Source organism: Lithobates pipiens, unplaced genomic scaffold (genome assembly GCF_037356315.1).
Source record: "Lithobates pipiens isolate NorthernLeopardFrog02 unplaced genomic scaffold, aLitPip1_a1.2 Scaffold_8, whole genome shotgun sequence".
Classification (NCBI taxonomy): domain Eukaryota; kingdom Metazoa; phylum Chordata; class Amphibia; order Anura; family Ranidae; genus Lithobates; species Lithobates pipiens.
In genome coordinates this window covers 287450545-287475778 of record NW_027507903.1, presented here as the reverse complement: position 1 = coordinate 287475778, position 25234 = coordinate 287450545, and the positions used below count along the sequence as shown (strand labels likewise).

General features: G+C 42.5%; 1 protein-coding gene across 1 annotated transcript in view; it reads left to right on the top strand.

The window, feature by feature from the left end:
- KDM3B (lysine demethylase 3B) overlaps nt 1-25234 on the top strand; it is an 87900-nt gene that overhangs the window by 4078 nt on the left and 58588 nt on the right. The window contains exons 2-6 of the mRNA XM_077472325.1: nt 3704-3871; nt 7248-7361; nt 7447-7555; nt 17400-17524; nt 19012-19086. Of these exons, the coding sequence (XP_077328451.1) occupies nt 3704-3871; nt 7248-7361; nt 7447-7555; nt 17400-17524; nt 19012-19086 (591 nt within the window). The remainder of the gene's footprint in view (nt 1-3703; nt 3872-7247; nt 7362-7446; nt 7556-17399; nt 17525-19011; nt 19087-25234) is intronic.

Here is a 25234-nt window from a genome sequence, read left to right as displayed (position 1 = left end):
CTTTTAGGGGAGTCCTAAAATAACAGATATATTCTCTGTGTATTTATTTTTCATAGTTCATCCTTGCACCTAACTCATGAGTGGTCAAGAGCCATGAAACGTGTAGTTTATTGATATTTTTTAAAGGATGCCTTGTCAAGTTTGGCATATCATCCACTTTTCATATATTGGTCCTTGGTCACATTTATGTATAATATTTCTATTAACCACATGTCGACTGGACCATAGCCGAAAGATGGCTACAGAGCAGTCGGCTTATTCTGGGTGGACGTCTATGGGACGCCCTCACAGAATCTTGCTCCTGCGCGCCCCCTGGGGCCCGGGCCCTGCGCATCATGGATCACAGTAAACGGCCGCTGATAGCACCCGTTTACCACGTGATCGCTCCATCAAATGACGGAGCGATCAGTTACAGTGAGAGGGGAGAGATGGCAGCAGCGCTGTGGGCTGGATGTGTAGTGCCCACAGCGTTGCAGAGTAATGGCAGAGTATTGTTACTGTGCAACACTCTGCCAGTACTCTGCCAATACTCACCAATTTTTTTTTTTAACAGAAATAGCGATCTGTGATTTTTTTTTTTTTTTTTTTTTTTATCGGGGCTGCAACCTTGCGGCAGACAGATCGGACACTTTTTGGGACCACTGATATTTATATAGCGATCGGAGCTAAAAATAGCCACTAATTACTGTATAAATGTCACTGGCAGGCAAGGGGTTAATACTAGGGGGCGATCAAGGGGTTAAATGTGTTCCCCTTAGCGTGTTCTAACTGTAGGGGGATGGGACTGCCTGGGGGAGGAGACCGATCGTTGTTTCTATATAATAGTAACACACGATTTGTCTCCTCTCCTCTGCCAGAACGTGGATTTGTGTGTTTACACACAGATCCTTGTTCTGGCTCTGTCAGGAGCGATCGCGGGTGCCCGGTGGACATTGCGGCTGCCGGGCAAGCACATCGGCTCCCCAGTTTTGCAGTGAAGCCTATACTCCTTAAAGCGTCTACTGTACAGCTATGGCGATTCGTGCAGGGAAGCCATTCTGCCGCTGTCGGCAAGTGGTTAAAGTCCCACTACTCTTCCTCTGTTTTTATAAATTTATTAGGGGTGGAGGTTTGTCACTGAGGCTGTGCTGAGCCACATCTTTCCTTTTTTTTTTTTGCTGTGAAGTGAAGAGAAATCTCCCCAATGAAACACAGATGGTTATATATATTTTTTTTTTACATCACTTACTCTATCCAAAATGAAGAAAAACTTTTGCCTTTTAGTTCTATTTTAATGCCAATCAGAAGCTGTAATCTTGGTGAAATTACGACAGAATAAGCATAAACACACAGTAAATTCTGCAGATGTGTCTGATAAATTTTAGTGAATTAAAAATGAAAATAGATGCAAATAACAAACATGAATTAGTTACCCAAATTATTATGCCTGTTTGAATTGATGCTATGGTCACAGGTGTTAAATCTGTTTATTTGTATATAGCTATTATAAACTGCCTGCGCTGTTCGAAGGTTACCACTACTTACCTCCCCTCCTAGCAAATGCTAGCTGTTTGCTTGTCCAATAACTTCAACACTTATACATCTCAAGTTCTGATATAACTAACTACATATTTGTTTAGGGTTAGTTACTCAGATATACTGAAGACAAAGACAACAACACATGTAGTATTTATGAAAGGTGAACTCTGTAGCCCACCCTCTCTATAAAAATGCAGAGTGGGTGGGCCATCCTTTGGGTACCCATGTTGTACTTGGGTGACATGGTTACTTGCCATTGGCTTTCCAGAAGACTGCTTTAGCAGGCTCATATCACCACTAGGAGCCCGGTTGGTAGAAGCACAGATATTCATTGCTGGATGATACATATGTTGCAGATAAGCTAAATATTTGCACAGGAATATTGGGCTTATAAGTCTTATAGCCTTTACCTTTTGACATGCTGGTCTACGATAGTCTGTCTCATCTCCTCAGACAACTCTTCTTCTCTGTACTTTTTCTGGTCCATGTTCATAATGCACACGATAATACCAACCAACCAAAGCTGACTGATTACAAATTGAAGGCATGCATGATACGAATTACAGAAAACGGTTTGCAATAGCTATGATCCAATTATTTATAATCTTTTCTGGGGTACCAACAAATGTGTCCAGACTATCTTAGAATATCTAAACAGGACCAACGATGTATCTCTTTTCGTGTCTGTATATTCTTTGCGGCTTCATGCAAGGCATGCCTGTTCCAAAAATGATCAGTCCGCTAATTTTACTTCCAGTTCAGGTTTGATTTAATCTTTACTCCAGGTGTATTCTAGAACTATCAAGGAGCCTTTTGAGGATAAAAATAGAAAGGGAAAAAAACAGTTTGCACGACATGTAGAAGGTATTTAAATCTTGACCCTTGAGCACGCACCCTAAATTATATTGTAAGGGAACTGTGGATTAAAAAAAATGCATGTATGGTCTTGTCTGCCACTATTGTTACCACAAAACTTTGGTTTTTCTAAATCTCTCTGTAATATAGTTTCTAATGTGTAGTGTTAGCAAGGGATGTGCCCGGCTGCTGTACGGACACAGCTGCTCCCAGAGAGAAGCAGTCTTTCTATTCAGTCTACTGCCTATACCACCTAGTGTTTTTGAACTGTGGCTGGCAGTAAAAGTGTAAACATTAAGAGTTTTTTTTGTTTTCCCCCCCTGTAAGCTTTTGACTTTCTAGTAAATGCTTCTGTACCTTATGGCAAAACTTCAGTTGGTCTTTAAATCAGACTTAAACTCCACAATTTCTTTTCTTTAAGTAAATTGGCCCCTTAGAGCAATTCCTCGTAATGTGCTAGTATGTGCCACAAATTTGCACATTTTTTTACTTGCCTGTAAACTATGCCCTCCAGCGTTGCACTGTCATAATTCCTACTCGTCTCTGGCACTCGCATCTTCTCCCATTCTTCTGGGTTCAGTCTGTTCAGCTGCTTGATGATGTCACTCCCATATTGGACTCGCATCTTCACCAATAGGGTTCTCTTCTGTCACAAAAACCCTACCTATTAGCATTTTTAAAAATGTTATGTCTCATTTATGTCATTTTGTCTCTTTAATGTCATTGAAGTTTTCAATCAGTGAGAGCCCCTGTTTGGTAAACCTGCAGTTGTGTATGAGGATTGGTACGGTATTGTATAGAGCTATTATGCAGGAAGCAGCCCCATTTTTTATTTATTTTTGTAAGCAAATATACATAACACTATAATATATTTACAGTTTGGTGTAACCCTGCAGCTGTCCCCTGCTGGCTCTAAGCCCAAGAACTAAGTGATTGCAAGACTAATGTTTTCAGCGCTCACTGGAGTACCAGGCAGGAGAGGGGGCAGACGCAGCTGGATTTGGCTCTCAGCCACTGGCGCTAGAGCTAGCAGTCATGCATCTGGGTGGATCCTGCAATATGGTCGAGGTCCTTTTTAGAGCCTGGAGCGACTGTGACATCAGCTGACAGTAGGCTATAGGCCTCTGTTGGCTGACTTGGGGTCACAGGAGTGTAGAAGTAAGTGTACTCCTGTGACCCAGAAGAGAAGTATGACTGACTACAAATGCTTCGGCCAGGTTTCTTTTTAACACCGAGCTTTGCAAATTCACTATAACCTACTATCATTGCCTTTTTTTTTCTTCTTAACAGTAATCATTTGCATGTAATAATGGCAAGTTATTTCTTTCAGGTATATGTGGAGTTTGACCAGAAAAGTTCTAGAACACCTTCATGGGTACAAGTTCATGGAGCAGATGTCTTAGTAATCTTACTGGAAGGACCACTAGTTTGGTCTCCAAGGAAAGAACCTATAATTGTCCAAGGGAGCCGTATTTGCCCTACTCATTGGCCTGCTTTGGTAAGTAAAAAAACCAACAAGTGTCAGAAAAAGGCTTAGTCTTTAAGTGGTTAAACTGCCCTCATTTACAGATCGAAGTTCATCCCTTTGATCTAAAAGAACCAGAGTACATTATTTCTTTTTATCTCTAAGCAATGTTATCATAAACTTTTTTTTTTTTTTCTTTCTTCTTTTGTGACAGTTGTGAGCAGAGAACGGCTCTGCACTGAATCGTGGAAATGTCAGATTAGAATCGTTGGGGGGGGGGGGGGGGGGAGAGAATCGAGATTGCAGTTTTTTTTGTTAACGATTAATCATGCAGCTCTAATAGAAGCCACTCAGAATAACTGCCAACTAGATTTTTTTTTTTTTTTTTAAGATTCCATTTATTTCTGTTAAACACTAGAGAAAACCCTAACGTCTGTGTTATTGCTCCACAGGACAGAAAATTAGGGAATCCGTGTTCCTCAACAGAACACGGATAGCAACAAAACAGAAGTTTTATTCTACTTTACTCTCTCCAATCCCCAAAAAATAGTCCGTGCTAAAATGATCCAAAGAAAGGTACTCATGGAATGGGATGCACAAGAATGGGTTTTTGCGTGTTCAGAATGCAGAAGATGCAATGACCCAGATTCCAATTGTTGTGTAGTGGAAGGCATCAGGAAGTGCAGCAAATGCGTGTTGTGCATGGCTGGGGGAGTGCATCAGCCAGGAGCTATGTATGTTGTCAACCTGAGACTATGGGGGTTATTTACTAAGGAAAATCCACTTTGCACTGAAGGTGCACTCGGAAGTAAAGTCGCTGTAGATCCGAGGGGGACATGCAAGGAAAATAAAAAAAAGCATTTTAACTTGCACATGATTGGATGATATAAAATCAGCAGAGCTTCCACTCATTTCAGATCTACCCCTTTAGATTTAGAGCGACTGCACTTCCAATTGCACTTTCAGTGCAAAGTGGATTTGCCTTTTGTAAGTAACCCCCTATGTCTGGATGGGGAAAAAACTGCCAAATATAAAATTTAGCAGAATCGCTTATGGCTATAACATCTTAGAGATAAATACAAAGAGGAGTAATACAATTAAATGAATAATTCCCCATTTCCATTGCAGTGTACGAGCTCAGCATCTGCAGTTTTCTGCACATAGTTCTCAATCCCCGCCACAACTTTCCTGTCTCTGGGACCTGCAGTGTGGCTAAATGCCTGTGCAAGTATAGCCTAATACTGTGTTAAACTCAACAGCCTGTAGTTGCCAGCACTTTTCTTACTAACCTTCTTGTAGACAGGTACAATATTAGCTGTCCGTCAGTCATGGGGATCTTCCTTTGTTAACAGAATGGTTACAAAAATCAGTTAATGGTCCAACAACTATACATCAATGTTCTTTTAGTACTCTGGGATGAATACCTTCTGAACCCATTTCTTTATTAAGCTTTAAGCAAGCCAGTTCATCTGCTACCTCTAGCAACCCTGAAAATTAACCTTCACTGCTACAGTCAACATGATGATCCGCAATTTTTTTTTTTTTGGTGTCATGTCTGAGAAGACTTAAAAGTAATTGTTGAACTAGTTGCTCACGCTAACATTCACGGCAATATGTCATGCTTGTGGTGCGACAGTGGTTTACATACTCTTGTGCACACCCTGGGTGTGTGTTTTGAGCATGTGTGTGGGGCAATGGCGGCTACAGCAATTTTTTTAATACATTTATTTATTTTTTTAAACTTTTTTTTTTTTTTCCCTTCTCTTGATTTTCACTTGATTGCCATCACAAAAGTGTTAATAAATCTCCTTGTGATAGCATTGGGCTGGTGATTGGTACTCCTTTTGAAGACATTAGGGGTCTATTAGTGTTTCCCTTGCCCTTCACACCATCTATCCAGATGGGCTCAGTTAGATGTTTCCCCTGGCTGTTATGGGCCAGGAAATGGGGAATCTGAAACGGGAAGTGACTAAATTATCATCGCTTCCCATTTCATTGTTTCAGTGTGAGATCGAGGCATGGATTTGCCCCTCTCTTGCATTTCTCTCCTCCCTGAAGCCAGCGGTTGTGGCCACAGGCTCCTGGTAAGGGTTGCAGGGAAGAGATTTCCCCATCAACACAGATAGTGCTGACAGGGGAATCAGCAAATGTCTTCTCCCGGCAGGAGCATCTGGGAGGCTCGTTGATCGATCAATCCACTTATATTCAGCCTGCCCATTAACGGTTCGAATCTCGGCCGTTTGAGCAGGAATTTGATTCAGATTTGAAACCCTGTATGGCTGGCCTTAGACTGCCTCCTAGATTGTAGACTTTAACACTGCCCACTGATTACTGACTCCTGCTGGTCTACTCAAACATTTTTAAGCAAAATTAAATCTACAAAAAAAAAAGGGCACCCCAGGGGCTTTTGAACATAGCGTTAGAATGCACCATATTATGGCTGACTTACCTTGCAAACCACCCCCTCCATTTTTGCAAAGTCAGCACTCCTGCTTGTCGCAGGTACTTTAATCTTCATCTAAGTCTTGCTTCCAGGTTCAGACCCTTTGGCTGCTTGATTGACTGGGCTGAAATGTCACTCTTGCGCATGTGCAAGCATGTCATCTCATCACACATGCTATAAATGTACGATGTGCTGTGCAAGTGCAGCCATATATACACAAATGTTAGGCTGGGGGAAACACTTAATGCCTGAAGACACCAATAGTTTCTCTTCTGTCATAAAAATCCTACCTGTCTGTTGTTTTTCATTATTTTTTAGGTTTAATTTTGCTTTAATTTATCTTTTAGATATTCGCCCATTGCAGCGCAATTAGTTTTTGGAAAACTAAAACGTTTGTTTTTGGTAATGATTTTTCAGTTTTTGTTTTAAAGTGGTAGTAAACCCTATAGTTTTTCAGCCAAGGAAGCTGCCATCTTCTTGGTCTCTTATTAATCTTCAACTGCCATGATACTGCACATGTGATCAGTTATGACACCAACCGTTGGATGGATTTACAGTGTGGTTGAGAGCACATCCAATAAAACAGTTACATTCCCGGCATGAAACTGTTAAATCTATGGGTTTACTTCCGCTTTAATATCAAACCAAAGACATCGCTGATCACTGAATGGAATGAGTGGTAACGTGGCTGATTTTGAAAAAGATGTATGTGAGGAGCAGAGTTACAAAATGCTGTAAGGTTTTATCTACTGCTGAAACGATGATGTGCCACCTCTGACAGATTATTTATAGCACCTAATTGTTCATGACTGTCAGTCACAAAGTTAGTTATTGTGATGTGGATTGAAGTACAAAGAATCGAAAAATGAGTCGGTACATGGGTTTACATAGTATATCTTCATAAAGACTATTTCAGTTATGGAATGTTGTGAAGTAATCTGACACAAGCTGTTTTTAACATTGCAGACATTCACAACTTTGGTGGATAAGTTGGGACTGGGAACACTGGTGCCTATAGAGTTTCTCCTAGAAGAAATATTACATTTTCTTCCAGATGCCAGTACACTTCGTCTTTACCAGGTAACTCCTTTTTACAGTGAGAAGTAATATTATTAAAAGAAGTCTCTGTGAAAAATAATGACATTGTTGTTCTTCCATTTTCCAGCAGATGGGAGTAGACAGCCACAAAATGGTTTTGAAAGAGCAGCCTTTTTTGAGGGATGCTGTAACTGATGTGATCAATTCAAGAAAAATCCAGGAGATCATTTTACGAGGTTATATGCACACATTTTTAAAATCTAAGTGTTTACAGATTTGAATATATATATATAATATATGATCTAAAACTTGAAAGCGAACATTTTATTATAATGCACCTTATGAATTCTTAGATGTGATGTATGTACAGTGGAACCTCAAATTGCAAGTAACGCGGTTAACGAGCGTTTCACAATACGAGCAATTACTTAAAAAAAATCCTGACTTGGTTTGCGAGTGATGTCTTGCAAAACGAGCAGGATTCAAGCATCTGTGGTGTGCAGTACCACATTTGGCCAGAGGTGCGGGGGCGCTGGTGACACTCTAAGCCGTTCAGAAACACTCAGTTCCCAAGTGTCTCCCCACCCACCTTTGGCCACATGTGGTATTGCATGCAATAGAAGCCAATGTGGAACAAATTGTCTGTTTCCATTGACTTCTGTGGGGAAACTTGCTTTGATATGTGAGTGCTTTTGATTACAATCATTCTCCTAGAACGGATTGTGTTCGTAATCCAAGGTTCCACTGTATCCGTTGTGGTGGTGTGTTTTTTATTTTATTTTTTTCCTGCAATTTTTATCTGGTGATTCAGCCAATAAGTCTGTTGGTTTTTCAAAAGAACAAACTCTGTTCTAGATGTATCAGTTTACAGGTATGGGACAAACCATTTAACACTGGCAGGGGTGCTTACAATGATCAGCTTTTATTTGTATAAAACCTTTATCCCAAATGGGGAAAAAACTATTTCTTGTAACTGAATAAAAAGTGTGAGCTGGCTTCATCTGTTAGTGTATTTATTTAAATTTGCTAGTATATCAACCACTCCTCCAGACTAACAATGCTATAGCCCCTGTGTTCATTCATCCAGAGTGGGGCCACTCTAATACAGAAGGTGTCTTACTGGTCAGAACACCAGGTGAAAACCAAGGGGGCAAAGACTAAAAAAAAAAACCTTTGCAGCTACCACATTTAATGTTTAGTAAGCTGAAATATACTATGTTTTTGGTTAATTACTGCTTTAGGATTGTGGAGGTTAAAAGATGAAGTTTAGTAAAGGAGTGGCTGAATGACAGAATCTCCACCACTAATTCACAGAATGAGATGCACACCATTACACAACCTTTGTGTTTGGTGCTGATCAATTTCTTTTAAGGCAGGACACTTTCACCATGGCCTCAGTTATAGTGTTTCCCTTAGCCATGGTGGAAGTGCGGCGAGGAATTGCAGGTGTGCTGTGCTCTCTCCAGGCAGAGGTCCTGTGTATAGGGGCATGGCATACCTCTATTTTTATTTTATTTTTCTTTCTATTCTTTTAGACCCTGGTGGTCCTTAGGCCATCCCAGCATCCTCCCAGAAGGGTGGCGGATGTTCCAGAGCTCCCCTCCTCGTTCTCGCTTGGCAAGAGCTTGGGGTCTGGTGGGGGGGGGCTTTTGGTTTGTCCCAACCTGGAGCATGGAGCCAGGCGCTTCCTGGGATTCCGTTCTTTCCGATGGCAGGTGACGTCATTTCTGAAAGGGTCTGGACTTCTGGTCGGGCACGCATCTTCCGGTTTCCGGCCTGTGGAACACAGGAAGAGGGGGCAGGCCCTGGCTGGTGTACACTTCTGGTCTTCGCAGCGCCGAAGAGACCGGGAGCTTTAAAAAAGAGACAACGATGGTCACAATGTCCACTGCAGCCATGGAGTCGGCGTAAGCAAGAGCCACAGGGGCAGAGGCTCCAGGGCTGTTACCTATAGGGCTATGTTTTTTCCCCTCCTCCCTTCCCCTGGGCATTATGTATAGGGAAGGGGGGGGGGGGCTGCACCATACCCCTTGGGTTACCTAATGGAGGGGTATGGATGGTCATGCCAGCAGGACAAATGGGGAATGCAGTTCCCTGAGCATGCCAATCCACACATGCCATGCCAGGATCCACAGTGAGAACATGGGCTAAGCTGTGCGGTCCCAGCCTACCTAAGGACCCTGCGCTGATCATTCCCTGCAGGTGCATCACGGAGTTGGCTGCTGCAGAGGAGGATGATCTGGGGATGCAGGAGGATCCAAACCCCAAGGTAGGACAGTGATGCTGTGCATCATTTTATCCGTACCTGCCACTCGGGGGTGGTGTTGCTTATTTTTCCTGGTAAAAATCGGAGAGCAGACACCGGAGTGCTGTGTTTTTTTTTTTTTTTTTTTTTTTTTCCAAGTGAAGCAATCCTTACAGTGGTGGATGCAAGAAAAGAATCTGTGTCTGGGACACTGCTGGACACAGGTAAAGCCATTAAGAATTACAACAGACGCAAGTGCATGGGGCTGGGCGGCTCAGGCAGTGGATGGAAAATGGGATCGGTCCTGGGCCAAAAAGTCTTCCAATGCGAGAGAGCTGAGGGCCATCTGGGAAGCCCTACGCAACTTTGCATCCATCATAAAGGGAAGGCACGTATTAATCCTTTCAGACAATATCGCCCCAGTATCCTATCACAAGAAGGCATGTGCTCAGCAATCCTTAGAGAAATAGCGGGGGTAATTTTTTCCTGGGCAGAAGAGAATGTTCTTTGCCTTGCAGTAATACACATCAAAGTAAATTTAAGCTCATTAGCAGATTTTCTGAGCAGGGAACAGATCTCTCACACAGAATGGAGTGTGAGGAAAGATGTGTTCACACTAATCGCTCAAAACTGGGGCTATCCAGAGATGGACCTTTTTGTTTCTTCAAAAACCGCAAAAGTGGGGAGATTCTTTCCGATACAGAGAATTGTTTCACATGCTTCCGGGCTGTCTTTCTCTGACCGCCTGGCTACTGAGGAATTGCTAAAGAACAAAGGCCTTTCAAAATAATTGATCTGTACTATATTGAATAGCAGGAAAAAGTTCTGTAGCTGGCGGAAGGATAAGGGCAGGATATTTGGGTCTGTTATTCCAGCCATACTTAATTTTTTATTTTTTTTGCAGGATGGTACAGATTTGGGTCTTGCACCCAATACTCTTAGAGTACAAGTGGCGGTGTTATCCAACTATCTAGACCTGAGATTAGTGGACAACACTCTGATAAAAAGGTTCATCAAGGCAGTCTCTAGGAAGAGACCTCCTCAACAAAGGAGATTTCCTCCTTGGGATCTATCGGCAATATTGCAGAATTTTATAAAAGGACCATTTTGAGCCTCTGGAAGAAAGTTCTTCAAAACTTCTAACTTCTAACATACAAAACCGTACTCCCGGTAGCCCTGGTGTTGGCCACGAGAGTAAGTGAGTTACAAGAATTATCAATAGCTGAACCTTACTGCTCCGTTTATCCCGACAGTTATTTTTTTTTGTCCACGGACCCACAGTTCCTACCTAAAGTGTCCACTGATTTTCCCAGGTCACAGGACATAGTAATTCTGTCCTTTTGCGGGCAAGCACGCAATTTTAAAAGATTTTCATAAACTGGATGTCAGGAGATGCCTGTTATGCTACATTGAAAGAACAAAAAATGGAGATTGGTATCAAATCTGTGCTCTACTCAGGTCCTAGGACAGGACAATGAGCCTCAAAAGCAACTATTGCTAGGTGGATGAAATCCGCTATTGAGGAGGCCCATTCCATAGCAGGACTGCAAGCACCACCAAAACTCAAAGCGCATTCCACTAGCGCCTTGGGCAGAGAAAGCAGGGGCTACCCCGATCCAGATCTGCACAGCAGCCAGTTGCTCGAGTTTCCAGACTTTTGTAAAACACTACCATCTGGAGCATTTTCTTCAAGCAATAGTCCCTCCCTAACAGGTATTATTTCTATGATGATGTTCTCATAAGGCCGTCCTGGAAGGTGACTTGGGAAAACCTAAGTTATTACCTGTTAACTTAATTCCAGGACGGCGCTGTTCCCACCCTATGATTATATAATTGTGCTAATGATTATTAGAGGTATACCTTAAAGGCCTTCGGTTATTTGTTATTACTGAGGGACCATGCATAGAGCCTGTCCTATACTAATGTGGATTTGTGTTTCCTGTGCTAGATAGGAGGCGCCACTCTCTCATAAGGCCGTCCTGGCCAATGCCTGGAAAAATCAGCTCAGAGGGCACAATATCCCATCTGCAGATCAGAGCCCTACCTCCCGGGTTGTCCTCTGCCCCTAGAATCTTCACCAAGATCATGGCCGAAGCCTTGGTGCCTTTTGAGGATTTAGGGAATTATGATGTTCCATACCTAGACAATCTCCTTCTGTTTGGCAGCTCAAAAAAACAGCTGTGGACAAATTTGAACAGGACACCACTTAAAAAGCTTTGAGTTGGCTCCTAAACAAGGAGACTTCTAATCTGGCTCCTTCCTATGTGATAAGATTTTTGGGCTAGAACATCGACTCAGTGCAGCAAAAGATCTTTCTACCAGACAAGAAGACTGAAAAGATCCTGGGTGCGGTAAAACAAATTAGGACAAGCTCGCCAGTTACGGTCGGTCGGCTATGTCAACATTGGGTCTCCAAACATCCTCTATTCTGGCTGTTTAATGGGCTCGCCTTCACTCAAGGGAGCTTCAGCAAAATTGGAAGCATGAAGAATCCTTAGAGAAATGATTCACGATTCCCTTACAAGTAAGGAGAAAGTTGTGGTGGTGGAGGAACCAGTCAAATCTGAACAAGGGCCTACTTTGGGTGTTCCCTGTCTCAAGAATTCTAAGGACAGATGCAAGTTACTGGGGATGGGGGAACACCTCTGGATGGTCATTTTGCCCAGGGGGCCTGGTAAAGCTTAGAATCCAAAAATCTCATCCAATTGGAAGGAACTAAAGGCAATTCTGATGGGGCCCCTTTGGTTCCAGGTGATTGGGGCCAACATGTTCAGATCTTGTGCGACAACACCACGGCGGTCGCCTATGTGACAAAACGGAGAGGTACCAGAAACGGGGTTCTCCTGACTTTAGCTTGGGAGATCCTAGTTTGGGCGAAGGAGAATCTGGCATTCCTCTCGGCCCTGCATCTGAAGGGCAGTTTGAATTGGATGACAGATTTCCTGAGCAGGAAGGAAATTTCAGAATCAGAGTCTAAATCTTTAAGTTTTTCAGATGGTGATGAACAAATGGGGCATTCCGCAAATCTATCTGTTTGCGACTCACTCTAACGCAAGGTTTCCGGCTTTTCCCTCAACAGAGTGGATGGGGCATGTGTTAATACCGCTGGTCCTCAAAGTTTCAGGAAAAATCCACAAATCTAATACTTGTAGCCCCCTATTGGCCCAAGAGGATATGGTTCTTGACGCTTCTGAACCTGGTGGCAGAACCTCACTGGATGTTACCTCTGCGGGACGATCTACTGAATCAGGGGCCCACCCTTCATTCAATCTTAAGCCAGCTCAGGTTGGCAGTCTGGTTGCTGAAGAGCAGATCCTGAAGAAAAAGGGTCTGTTGGACATATTCGTTTTTACACTACTGAATAGCTACTAAAGACATGTATTTCAATGTTTGGAAATGCTACAACTCCTGGTGCATTGCAAAGCAGCATTTGCCAAGGAAGATAACTTCCATCCTGGAATTCATGATGGAATGAAGAAGGGGTTAGCGGTTAGGACCTTGAAGGCACAGATGGCCGCATATTTTTTTTTTTTTGGAAACGCAGTTATCACAAGATCTGTTGATAATTAGGTTCTTTAAAGCCCTGGCTAGGTCAAGACCAGCACCTATAAAAAAAAAAATTCTAAGTTGGTTCTGCAGGGTCTAATTAAAAGACCTTTTTTGAACCTCTAGAAAGTGCTACAATAAGGGATTGGACTTTGAGAACAGTCCTATTGCTGGCAGTCACTTTTGCCAGAAGAGTTGGTGAGCTGCAGGCTTTTTCTATGGTCCGAACCCTTCTAAGGGCTTTTTCACACGACCGATCCGTTCATGTCCGTCTGTCTGTTTTTTAGGCAGACCTGAACGGATGCTCCATAGACTGCTCCGATCCGAAAAAGTGTGACGGAGGAAAAACCTACTTTACCATCCGTCTGCAGATCAGATCGGGTGACGGACTCTGCGGTCCATCGTCACCCGATCTCCCATAGGGGAGAGCGGCGCTCTGACAGGTCCATCCCTGCAGAGTGTGTCATCTTCCCGCTCAGCGGGGATCGACGGAGATCAGATCCGCACTCAGCAAGCAGATATCCATGAGGCGGATCATCTGTGATGATCCGCCCCGTGTGAAAGAGCCCTTAATGATTTTTCCAGACCGGATAGTTCTAAAGGTGGACCCAGGCTTTCTGCCAAAGGTCTTTTTTTTTCATCGATGACAAGATGTAGTTCTTCCAATGTTTTGTGCATCCTCAGCTGGTCCTAAAGAGGATGTTTTCCACACGCTGGACGTGAAGGGGTGTCTACTACGATACCTAGAGTTAAGTAAGCAATTTAGGAAATCAAAGCAATTTAGGAAATTTTGTGCTGTTTTCAGGATCAGTAAGGGAGATCGTGCTTCCAAAAGCACAATTGGAAGATTGCTTAGGACGGCCATTAAACAAGCCTACACTGCCTCGGGCAGATAACCCCAGAAGGTATCTTGGCCTGTTCAAGTAGGGCAGTAGCAACATCCTGGGCTGAGAGGGCTGGCGCCTCACCCGAGCAAATCTGTAAGGGCCGGTTCACACTGCAGGCGATGCGAGGCGACACCGACTTGCCTCGCCGCGACCTGCCGCGACCTCAGCGGCAACTTGCAGATGACTTCTGTATAGAAGTCAATGCAAGTCGCCCCGAGGTCGCCCGAAAGTAGTACAGGAACCTTTTTTCTGAGTCGGAGCGACTCGAGTCGCTCCTCTCAGAACGGTTCCATTGTACAGAACGGGGGCGACTTGTCAGATCGAGGCAAGTCGTGTCGCCTCGCATCGCCCGCAGTGTGAACCGGCTCTTAGGCAGCAACATGGACTAGTTTCTCTAAATGTATCTGGCATTATAGAGACGATTTACTGTCAGCCTCGGAGCAGGCTTTTGGCCAGAAGGTCCTGCAGGCGGTAGTACTACCCTAGACTAAGTTCTTGCTTGTCTTCAGGTGCTGTCCTGAAAGACATTTGAAGAAAACCTTAGACTTGTAAGGGTATTTCTAGGAGTCTTTTAGGACAGCAGCTTATTACCCTCCCTAATAGTATCTGTTGTGTCTTACACTGTTATGTTGTGTTTGCCTGTTTTTTTGATTCTGCCTTTCAGCCTTGCTGGAGGTTTCTCAATTACAACTGAAGCCATGGTGGAAGTGTCCTGGCTTAAAAGACATTGATCAGTGTTTCCTGGGAAAGTGGGTGGAGCTGTCCTGTCTTCAGGTGCTGTCCTGAAAGACTCCTAGACATACCGTTACCGGTAAGTCCTAAGGTGTTTGGGTGTTTGTTTGTTTTTTGTTTTTGTTTTTTAAATGATCACATAATCTCTGTTCTCAGCTGCATAAGGGGCTTGGAGAAGCGGAGGTGGGGAAGGAGCAGTACAATGATCTTCCCAGTGAATGACTGTGGCGTGTGAGCACAAGTCTGTTCGTTGAAGGACAGGCAGGCTCTCCTCCCAGCACAGCCAGAAAAGTGACCACGCTGGGTTTGTAAAAGGAAAGCATAGGGTCTGGCGGGAACACCAGGAATTTAACACAAAGGGAGCAATACAAAGAGAACAGGATTTTTTTTAACACAAAGACGTGATGCAACAGACGCCTATCAGGAATATGAAATGTTCGGGTAATATACTATACCATTTTCAAAAAAGATAATTCATCCATGACCACTTACATATCTTCTAAGTAAGGTGGACCTTCATCCCTTTTCTTAACTTCAGCCCCGGGAAGGTTTTACCCACTTAAAGAGGAAGTAAACCCTGATGAGTTTACTTCCTCTTTCATTCCCTGCAAAGGCAAAGCATAATGGACTACTATGCATCGCATAGTAGTCCATTATGTGTCACTTACCTGACACAGGAGCCAGCAAAGTCACCGCTGTCCCCTGTAGTCCGGCGCATCCATCTTCTCGGTGGGGTCTCGCAGCTCTGCTGCTGTCATTTGGCGAAGCCGCAATGACGTCACTCCCACGCATGCGCACGGGAGCCGACACTCCGTCGTTGAAAATGCCACACTCAGTGCGCCTGCGTGCCGCTGTCTACAGCGCATGCGCCGTAGACAGCGGTGCCTGTCTTCGGGCAAATATCTCCTAAACCGTGTAGGTTTAGGAGATATTTCTTGGACCTACAGGTAAGCCTTAATCTAGGCTTACCTGTAGGTCAAAGTGTGTTGTAAGGGTTTACAACCACTTTAATAACCAGGCAATTTTTTGCGATACAGCACTGCGTTACTTTTAACTGACCATTGCGCAGTCGTGCAACGCTGTACCCGAATAGAATTGATGTCCTTTTTGTCCCACAAGTAGAGCTTTCTTTTGGTGGTGTTTGATCACCTCTGTGTTTTTTATTTTTTGCGCTATAAACCAAAAAAGCGATAATTTTTTTTTTTTCTGCTATAAAACATTCTCAATAAAAAGAAATGTAAACACATTTCTTCATCAGTTTAGGCCAATTTGTATTGCGCTACATATTTTTGTTAAAAAATCCCAATAAGCGTATATTGATTTGTTTTGCGCAAAAATTATAGCATCTATGGGATATTTTTATGGCATTTTTTTATTTTACTAGTAGTAAAGCAGTAATTTTTAGAGGGTGTCTTTGACATTGCGGCAGACAAATCAGACACCTAACTGACACTTTTGACGCTTTTTTTTTGGGGACCAGTGATATTACATTGATCAGTGCTAAAAATATGCACTGCTACTGTACTGGGCGATGGACTGACTAGGGTGAACACAAAGGAACAGAAGATCTGTGTCATCCATTGTCAGAACGTCTATCTGCCTTTCTGGGGAACGATTGCAGGTGGCCAACAAACATCGGGTCCCCCGGACCCACAGATTGGCTCCCCCTCTGTCTAATGGGCTCACCTGCCCACAGTATCTATTGCACGAAACAACGTACAGGTACGTGATCTCACGCATTAGACCTGCCCTGCCACAGTATATCTGCGGTGGGCGGTTTTAAGTGGTTAAAGTTCTCTTTCCTGCCTTCATCCCCTTCCGCCTTTAAAAAAAAAAAAGTTCTTGATTCAAGATGGCAATATAGAGAACTTTGCATGCAAGTAAGACAATACTGGAACCTATCGGCTAATGGGACAAGTGTTAAAGTGGTTGTATAGTCAAATTTTTTACTTTTACCTACAGGTAAGCCTATAATAAGGCTTACCTGTAGGTTAAAAAAAAAATAATCTTCTAAACCTGTATGGTTTAGGAGATATTCCCCTTGCAATGAGCTACTAACTGCAGCAGCGCATGCAGACAGGGGATTCTTAGCTGAAAGCCTGCCAGACGCCAAACCTTGCAGGAAAGAAGTCTCCAACGCGCATACCCGGAAGACACGCCGAGGCAACATGTCAGCTACCTCAGCGTGGACCAGGTGAGATACCGATGCCTCGTTCTAAGGTAAGTATTTCATAATGAGCTAGTATGCGGTGCATACTAGCTCAAAATGCCTTTTGTCTTTCAGGGGTATAAAAAAACAAAATAAGGGTCAGCAGGTATATAACCGCTTTAAGGACATAAAATGTAATTTTGATAGGTTGGGTTGAGTTCCTGTTTGACAAAAGCCTGTGTTCCTCGGCCTTCATGTACGACCTTCTGCATATAAAGCACTGCCTGCCTAGGGTCCTCTTTCAATCCCTGAAAAATTTCTGTGCAATTCGATGTTCTGAAAGTTGGCATTTGCATGGGGCTGGAAGTGTTGCTATTTTACCTTTCTGCTTTCTTGTCTTAAATGGACTGTATGGTTTAAAGGAATCCTACAATAATAGGTCCCCCAAAGTGTGATTTAAAGTAGTTATTTGAAATATATTTACTGCAGTAACAGTATGTTGATTTGTTTTCCTTGTCTAGGAATTTGCAGTATTCAAGGCCAGGAGGTTAAAGTGTTTAGGCCAGATGAAGATGAAGATTGGATTTATGGGCTTGTGACCCATCAAGATCCCATCAGCCGTATAATTAATGTAACAATGAGCGCAGTATGTATACATTTCCAAAAATCTAATTTTAACATTCTCTTTGAAGACTGTGTACCCAAACAATCAACTGTTTTATATCTGTTTACAGCTTCTTAGCAATGCGTTAACCCTGTCATGACCACGGTCATTTCATACATTTATGGCCACTGTAAAATCTGCCTTTTTGTAGCTTCAGAGGCCAATAACTTTTTTTATTTATTTTAGTTTACACAAATAATTCAATCCATCCACGTGTTTAAAGGCTACATTCACCTTTAATGCCTTTCCAAAAGGACGTACCCGTGCGTCCTCTGGTTGAAGGGGTTATGCCAGGATGATGCCTGCAGCTACAGGCGTCATCCCAGTATTTTTCTTTTCAGCCAGTGATTCTCTACAATTTATGAGCCATCCTAGTGACTGTTTAGCCGCTGGATTGCTTTTACAGGTGGCGGGAGAGGTAGTCCGTCGCCTTCCGCAGTTCTCTCGGGTTATCCCTCCCCACCCGAATGTTTAGCCAGTGGTTGCGCCAGCTTTTCGAAGACCTGATTGTCTCTGATTACCTCTATGGTATTAGAAACCAGAAGCGGCCTGTATATGCCACTCCCGGTTTTAGTATTTAGTATTTTATTTACAAGCTATTGCTAGCTTGTGCAAGCATCGGATCAGACGGATCTTGGTCTGATCTGATGCTGTTAAGGTCAGAGGAGACATCTGGGGTCTAATAGACCCCAGGTGTCTCAGTAAAGAGGACCTGTCACTGCTGAATGTTGTCACAAGGGATGTTTACATTCCTTGTGACGGCAATAAAAGTGATAAAAAAAATAAACAGACAGTGTAAAAATAATATATCTTTTTTTAAAGTGCCCCCATCCTGCCCCGTGCTTGTGCCCAAAGGCAAACGCACACATTGATCCCACACGCATATGCAAACGCTGTCCCGTTGTGAAATTGGCATGGCTGTGCAGGAATCTGTGAATGAAAAAACTAAAAGCCCTGTCTGCGTCTGAGGGACTGATTGCAGGTGCAATTTTGTGATGGCTCAGTGAAAAAAAAATGCACCATTTTCATTAACTAAAAGTAAACCTGGAACCCAGGCAGGGGTCCAGGTAGAGATAAGATGTCATGCAGCTTTTTGTATTTTTTTTTTTAATGCAACTAATATAAGTCCCTGAATTTTAAATTTCTATCCTATTAATCTTTACAGCAACAACAAGACTGGCAAAAAGAGAGATAGGACTGGGGATTATCAAATGTGATAATCCCAGATTTTTATTTCCTTTTATTTAGGAACTGCTTGTATAGGTGACAGGACAACAACAAAACTTATGAATTTACCCCCCCCCCCCCCCTAATTCAGAAATACCTAATCTCTACTTCTGCTGCTGTAATTTGTATGTTCTGTCGAAATCCACGTGTTTTTTTTTTTTATTTTTTTTTTTTATTTTTTTTACTTTTTTTTTGTTTACAGATATGTTCTTATGTTGACACTAATTTTTATATATTCACAGGGAGGTGAGACTGTAATGATTGATCCAAAATTGGTACACGTGGTGCTAGTTGACGACTCAGTCTTAGAACCTGAGGTATTTACATTTCTTTTTTTTTTTTTTTACAAACTATTATTTTCATTAAAAATTTAATTTGCAAAGTGTTTTGAAAGCTTCATACAAATCTATGTTCAATGTTTATTATTATTATTATTATTATTATTATTATTATTATTATTATTGCATTTAGATGGTGTAGGTGGTGTTTGCAAAAAAAAAAAACACTTTGAGATTGCTTTGTATCCCTCTCCAGCTTTATGCAGATCAACTACTTATGATCGTAAGTCTTCAGAGAGCGAGGCATGATTCGCATCAGCTGATGTTGCGTATGAACAGCGATTTTAAAATGTTTGAGTGTCTTTTATCAAAGTAGCTCAAAACCCCACCTCCAAAGTAATTTCAGTAATTGAAATCCAGGTGTTTAAAACTACTGCTTCCAATCAGCTTTTGTTAAAATAATTTGTATATGGGTTCACTTTTATCTCCAGCACTGTGAATGTTTAATTTGTGTGTTCATTAATTATGCAGTAAAGTAGAAATGGTTTTGTGTTATTAGCTTAAAGGGGTTGTAACGCAGAAGTTTTTTTTTCTTTAATGCATTCTATGCATTAAGATAAAAAAAACCTTCTGTGTGCATCAGCACCCCCTAATACTTACCTGAGCCCCATCTCTAACCAGCGATGTCCACGAGTCCCTTGGCCACCTGGGACCCTCCCTCCTAATTGGCTGAGACAAAGCAGCAGCGCCATTGGCTCCCGCTGCTGCCAATAAAAGTCAGTCAATCAGGAAGGAGAGGGGCGGGGCTGAACCGCAGCTCCCTTTCTGAATGGACACACGGCGCTGCAGCTCGGCTCAGGTGCCACCCATAGCAAGCTACTTGCTGTGGGGACGCTTGACAGGAGGGAGTAGCCTGGAGCAGTGAAGAGGGACCCGAGAAGTGGATCCAGGCCCTGTGCAAATTCACAACTAGAACATGTTGTGTTTTTTTTATTTTTTTTTGTTTTGTTTTTTAAAGGAGACTTTATAATAATTTTAAGCACATTGGGGTTGACTTTCTAAAACTGGAGAGTGCAGCATCTGATGCAGCTGTGCATGGTAGCTAATCAGCTTCCATCTTCAGCTAGTTCAATAAAGCTTTTACAAAAAACACTGGAAGCTGATATGGTTTCTTTGCAGAGCTGCACCAGATTTTGCACACTCCAATTTTAGTAAATAAACCCTATTGTGTTTTTCTATGGTGGTTATTTAGATGAGGATTAGATCACATTTTATGGCGCATTACTGCATAAAAACCGTTAATTCCAAGGGGTACATATACTTTTCCTTGCAACTGTATATCTGTAAAGGGGATCTGTTTAACCACTTGCTGCCCACACTACAGCAAAATGAAGGCTACAGCGGGGTTGTCCAGTTCTGGGAGGGCGTCTATTGACATCTTCCCAGAACCAGGCCTCCCGCTCGCCTACTGCGGCATACATCCAGCGTACTCTGTGATCGCTGTGTCCTAAAGACACAGCTGATCACAGATCGGGGTAAAGGACCAATCACAGCAGCAACTTTACCATGTGATCAGCTGTGTCCAATCACAGCTCATCACAATGTAAACAAACTTGCTGGTTATCGGCATTCCTATCATGTGCTGTCACAGCGTGAGCGGAGGAGAGCCGGTAATCTTCCAGTGTGAAAGGAGACATCTACACTGATCATCAGGGAACTGATCAGGGAACTGATCTTCAGTGTCCTCATTATTGATGCAGCCCCACCAGTGCCACCACATCAGTGCCCACCCGTGCTGAATATGAGTGCTCATCAGCGCACATCAGTGAAGGAGAAAAACTACCTGTTTGCAAAATTTGATAACGGAAACTAAGAAGAACTTCTTTTTATTTTTATTATTTTTATTTTTTTATTATTATTTTAGGTCTTTTTTTTTCGTTTTGTTTAGCAAAAAATAAAAAACCCCAGTGGTGATTAAATATCACCAAAAGAAATGAAATGAAAAAAATGATAACTTCATATGAGTACAGTGTTGCATGACAGCGTAAATGTCATTCAAAGTGTGACAGCGCTGAAAATTGGCCTGGGCAGGAAGGGGGTGAAAGTGCGCAATAGGCAAGTGGTTAACACAGTCATATTCAAAGGGCACATGGCATAGTAAGGATTCGGAAAAAGTCTATTATGTAATACTACAGTCTGCTATCCTAAGTGACAGTTGTACATATTATACAAATAAGAAACTGCACTCCAATGGAACTGCTTTAAGTTTCATTAACCACCTGCCACCCGCCACATTTCTCTGCGGGCAGCTTGTACAGATACAATCACGTACCTGTACGTCTGCACTGTCTTCTAAGATTGGGGGCATGGACACAAAGAGATTTGGCCAACAGGTTTGAACCAATGATTTATGGCTGAGTTCTGCTGATTAACAGCACAGCCTCTGTACTGAGGTAACAATCTGTCTGTTTTTCTTCTCCCAGCAAAGCAGGGAGAAGGCACAAAACTCATTCCTTCATTGGCAGACACAGCACTCCATTATTCAGAACCCATAGGGGTTATATCGCCCCCTACAGGAGTGGTACATAAAGGGCCCAGTGGTGTCCCCTGCGTGGGGTATCTGTAGGTGCGCCCTTTGTGTGGGGTCTCAGCCAGTGCACCTGTTGGGAAGTCCAATAATAGATGCTAAGTACTTCCAAGTGGGTTATCTGATCATGCGCTTTACTACTTACATTATGTCTTCCCCATTCTAGGGATGCGGTACAATGGTGATTGGGAACCCACTGGCTGATATGATATGATAAAATTCCACCCATTCTTAGAGAATACTGGGATTTTAATGCAGGATCTTCTCCAAACGTATGGGATGCCTTTTAAGGCATATACTCAAGGACAATATACATCTATTATTAGGGCTGTCAACAGGGCCTAGTGGGTGAAGACCGATACCCTGCAGGCTTTGGTGGAAGAGCAAATGGTTCACTATGCAATTGATCCGTCAGAGATCAATTTGAAATGTTTATTACATGCAAATCAAGCTTTATATCTTCATTTGACGCAGGCCACGAGGATGAATCTTTACAAAAATAAACAGAGGTCCTTCGAGCAGGGGGACCGGAATGGTTGTTTTTGGCGATGATGGTTCAACATGAGCCTTCTACTACCTCGATTTCTGAAATGCGTACCTCATTGGGAGATACGGTTTCTTTGCAATCAAATGTTTTAGAGGCCTTCTGACAGTACTACCAGACATTGTGTATGCATCTCAGCTAACCCCAAATTTTTTGCCTAATGGTATAGCGGCTTGGTTGGGTCTGGTGGTGCTTGTCTGGTTGTCGGACATGGAGAGAGGGGCTTTAGTAAGTTCCTATAACATCAGAGGAGGTTCTCCAAATTATAGGTTCTTTCCCTACGGGGAAGTCACTGGGACCGGATAGTCTCCCTATACAATTTTATAAGGCTCAGGGAGACCACCTTGCTCCTTTTCTTGCTTCTCTCTACTCCCACTGTCTGAAGGAGCAGGCGTTGCCGGATTCAATGAGTTACGCTCATATAGTTCTGATTCACAAATCACAAAAAGATCCATCCTCTTGCGCATCTTATAGACTTATTGCTTTTCTGAATACAGATTTCAAGATATTAACAACTCGTCGTTCGACGATTACAGCCCATTCTGCCCACAATTATTGACTCGGACCAGACTGGATTTATGGCAGGGAGGGCCACAGATGTGAATTTACGTAGGTTATATACTAACATCCATGCCTCACATCTTAATATGGGTACTAGGATTGTGGCCTCCCTGGACATAGAGAAGGCCTTTTGACACTGTTAAGTGGCCTTTTCTGTGGAAGGTACGTCATAGAATGGGTTTTCCATTCATCAAATGGATATAGGTTTTCTATAGATATCCTACAGCTGCAGCAAGACTTGGGGGGAGGGTTTTCATCCCCTTTTTCTTTATATAGGGCAGTGATGGCAAACCTTGGCACTCCAGATGTTTTGGAACTACATTTCCTATGATGCTCATGCACTCTATAGTGTAGTTGAGTATCATGGGAGATGTAGTGCCAAACCATCTGGGGTGCCAAGGTTCGCCATCACTGATATAGGGGCTCTCGCCAGGTCTGCCCTCTATCTCCAGCCCTTTTTGCCATTGTGATGGAGCCCGTGGCGGAGGCTTTTTCGCATCTCTCTGAATATCAAGGGGTTGCGAGTTGGTTGGCTGGAGGAAAGAATAGTCTTATGCGGATAGCTTCCTATTGTTCCTAAATGACGCCAGACCTTCCTTACAGGGTGCTCTACAGATATTAAATTCCTTTTCGTCCATTACGGGGTTGAAGGTTAACTGGACAAAATTATTGATAATTCCAATTGATATTGAAGCTCGAAATACAGCTCCTTCTGATATCCCATTACAGTGGGTAGAGAATTTTAAGTAGTGATTTCTTGGCAGACTGGAGTTTGAATTTGATCCCAGTTTTGAGGGACATGCGGCCAAAGCTGAAGGCATGGGAATCTTTACCGTTATCCCTAATGGGACGCATTCATCTTCTGAAAATGAAAACTATTCCAAAATTGACATACTATTTTAGACATTCTCCTCAGTGGATCCCTAGATGATTTTTCGTAAGGCTCGATTAACTATTTCCTCTTTTTTTTTTTTTTTTTTTTTTATGGCACCCAAATAATCCGAGATATAAATTGACAACTTTGATGCTCCCCTGTCTTCAGGGCGGTCTAGCTTTTCCAAATCTTTACAAATATTTTCTAGCTACTCAGATGGTGACAGCCATACGGTGGTTATGGCCAGATCTATCCAATCCTTCTATTCGGTTGGAAGCAGTGGTGGTGGAATCTATAGAAGCTCTAACTTTTCTGTTATTCAGAGGCCCTCGGGCCCCTTATCATTTGACACCTTACTACTATTCGAGCTTGGGGGGCTGGCCTTAGTTGTGAGCATTATCTTAGAGCAGCAATTTCTCCAAATGCCCCCCTATTACCTAAACCTATTGTATGTCCTTAAGTATAATGTTAAGTTGGTTTCTCAGGTTGTAATTAATCAGAAGTTATCGTTATCCTCTTTCGATTAACACCTTCGATTTTAATTTACCCAGTTCCCATTTCTTTAGATCTTCTCAACTTTCCATTGCCTTCAATGCCCAGTTTTCACAAACAAACCCAATGATCGAACAGTCTATTTTGGAAATGGTACGGGTCTGATTGCAGAAACCCACTTCCCAATTGTATTCTCACTTTATCACAGTTACTCTCCCGCTGTTAGAGGGCCTTATGGCAAGATGGCTGTAGGACATTCCTGATTTAGACAATGATTGGGATAAAGTGTGTGATTTTTCCCTTTCGATCTTTGGTCTTGTTAAGAGACCATTTGAATCAATTTAAATTGGTTTATAGAGCCTATTTTATGCCATACCAACTTCACAAGATAAACCCTACATGTTTTGCCGACTGTTGGTGATGTGGTGTGGCTCTGGGAGATTTCACACACATTTTCTGGACTTGTCCATACATTTTAGGGTTTTGGATAGAGGTGTTGGCTTTGTTAAATTCTTTTTTACATGCTCTTATGCCAGTTTTCTATGTGAGTGTGTGTGTTGGGTTTGGTTAAGGATATTCTTTCAACAGAGGCAGAGCGGCATTTGTTAATATTACTCTTTTATGCCAGAAAAGCTATTACCCTGTATTGGAAGGCGCCATTGCCGCCCACATTAGTACACTGGAAATAATGGGTTAATAATAGTTTACCATTGCATAGAGACACCTGAACAGGGGTTGTCCTCGTGAATACGAAAAAATGTGGGCTAAGTGGTTGGAGGAGCCCTATAACAATATTGACTTCTAATCTTACATACATTTTTAAATATGATATCAATACGTATATTGCTGTTATAGATTACATGGATTATTTATGATATGATTTGCTAAAGATATACACAAGGCTGATATTGCAGTGACTGAAAGGGTTTATGTTCTAGATAGAATCTTGTTTTTGTTTTGTTTTTTTCAGTATGTTACTAATTTACTTGTCAAATTTAGTTTTGTGCTGTGTATTGTATTTGTGTTAGTTTTGTCGATTTTTAAAGGAAAAAAACAGATTTAAAAAAAGATACAGGAAGGTGATTCTCATTGCATCAAACTGGCTCAGAGGAACCTGGCACACAGACCT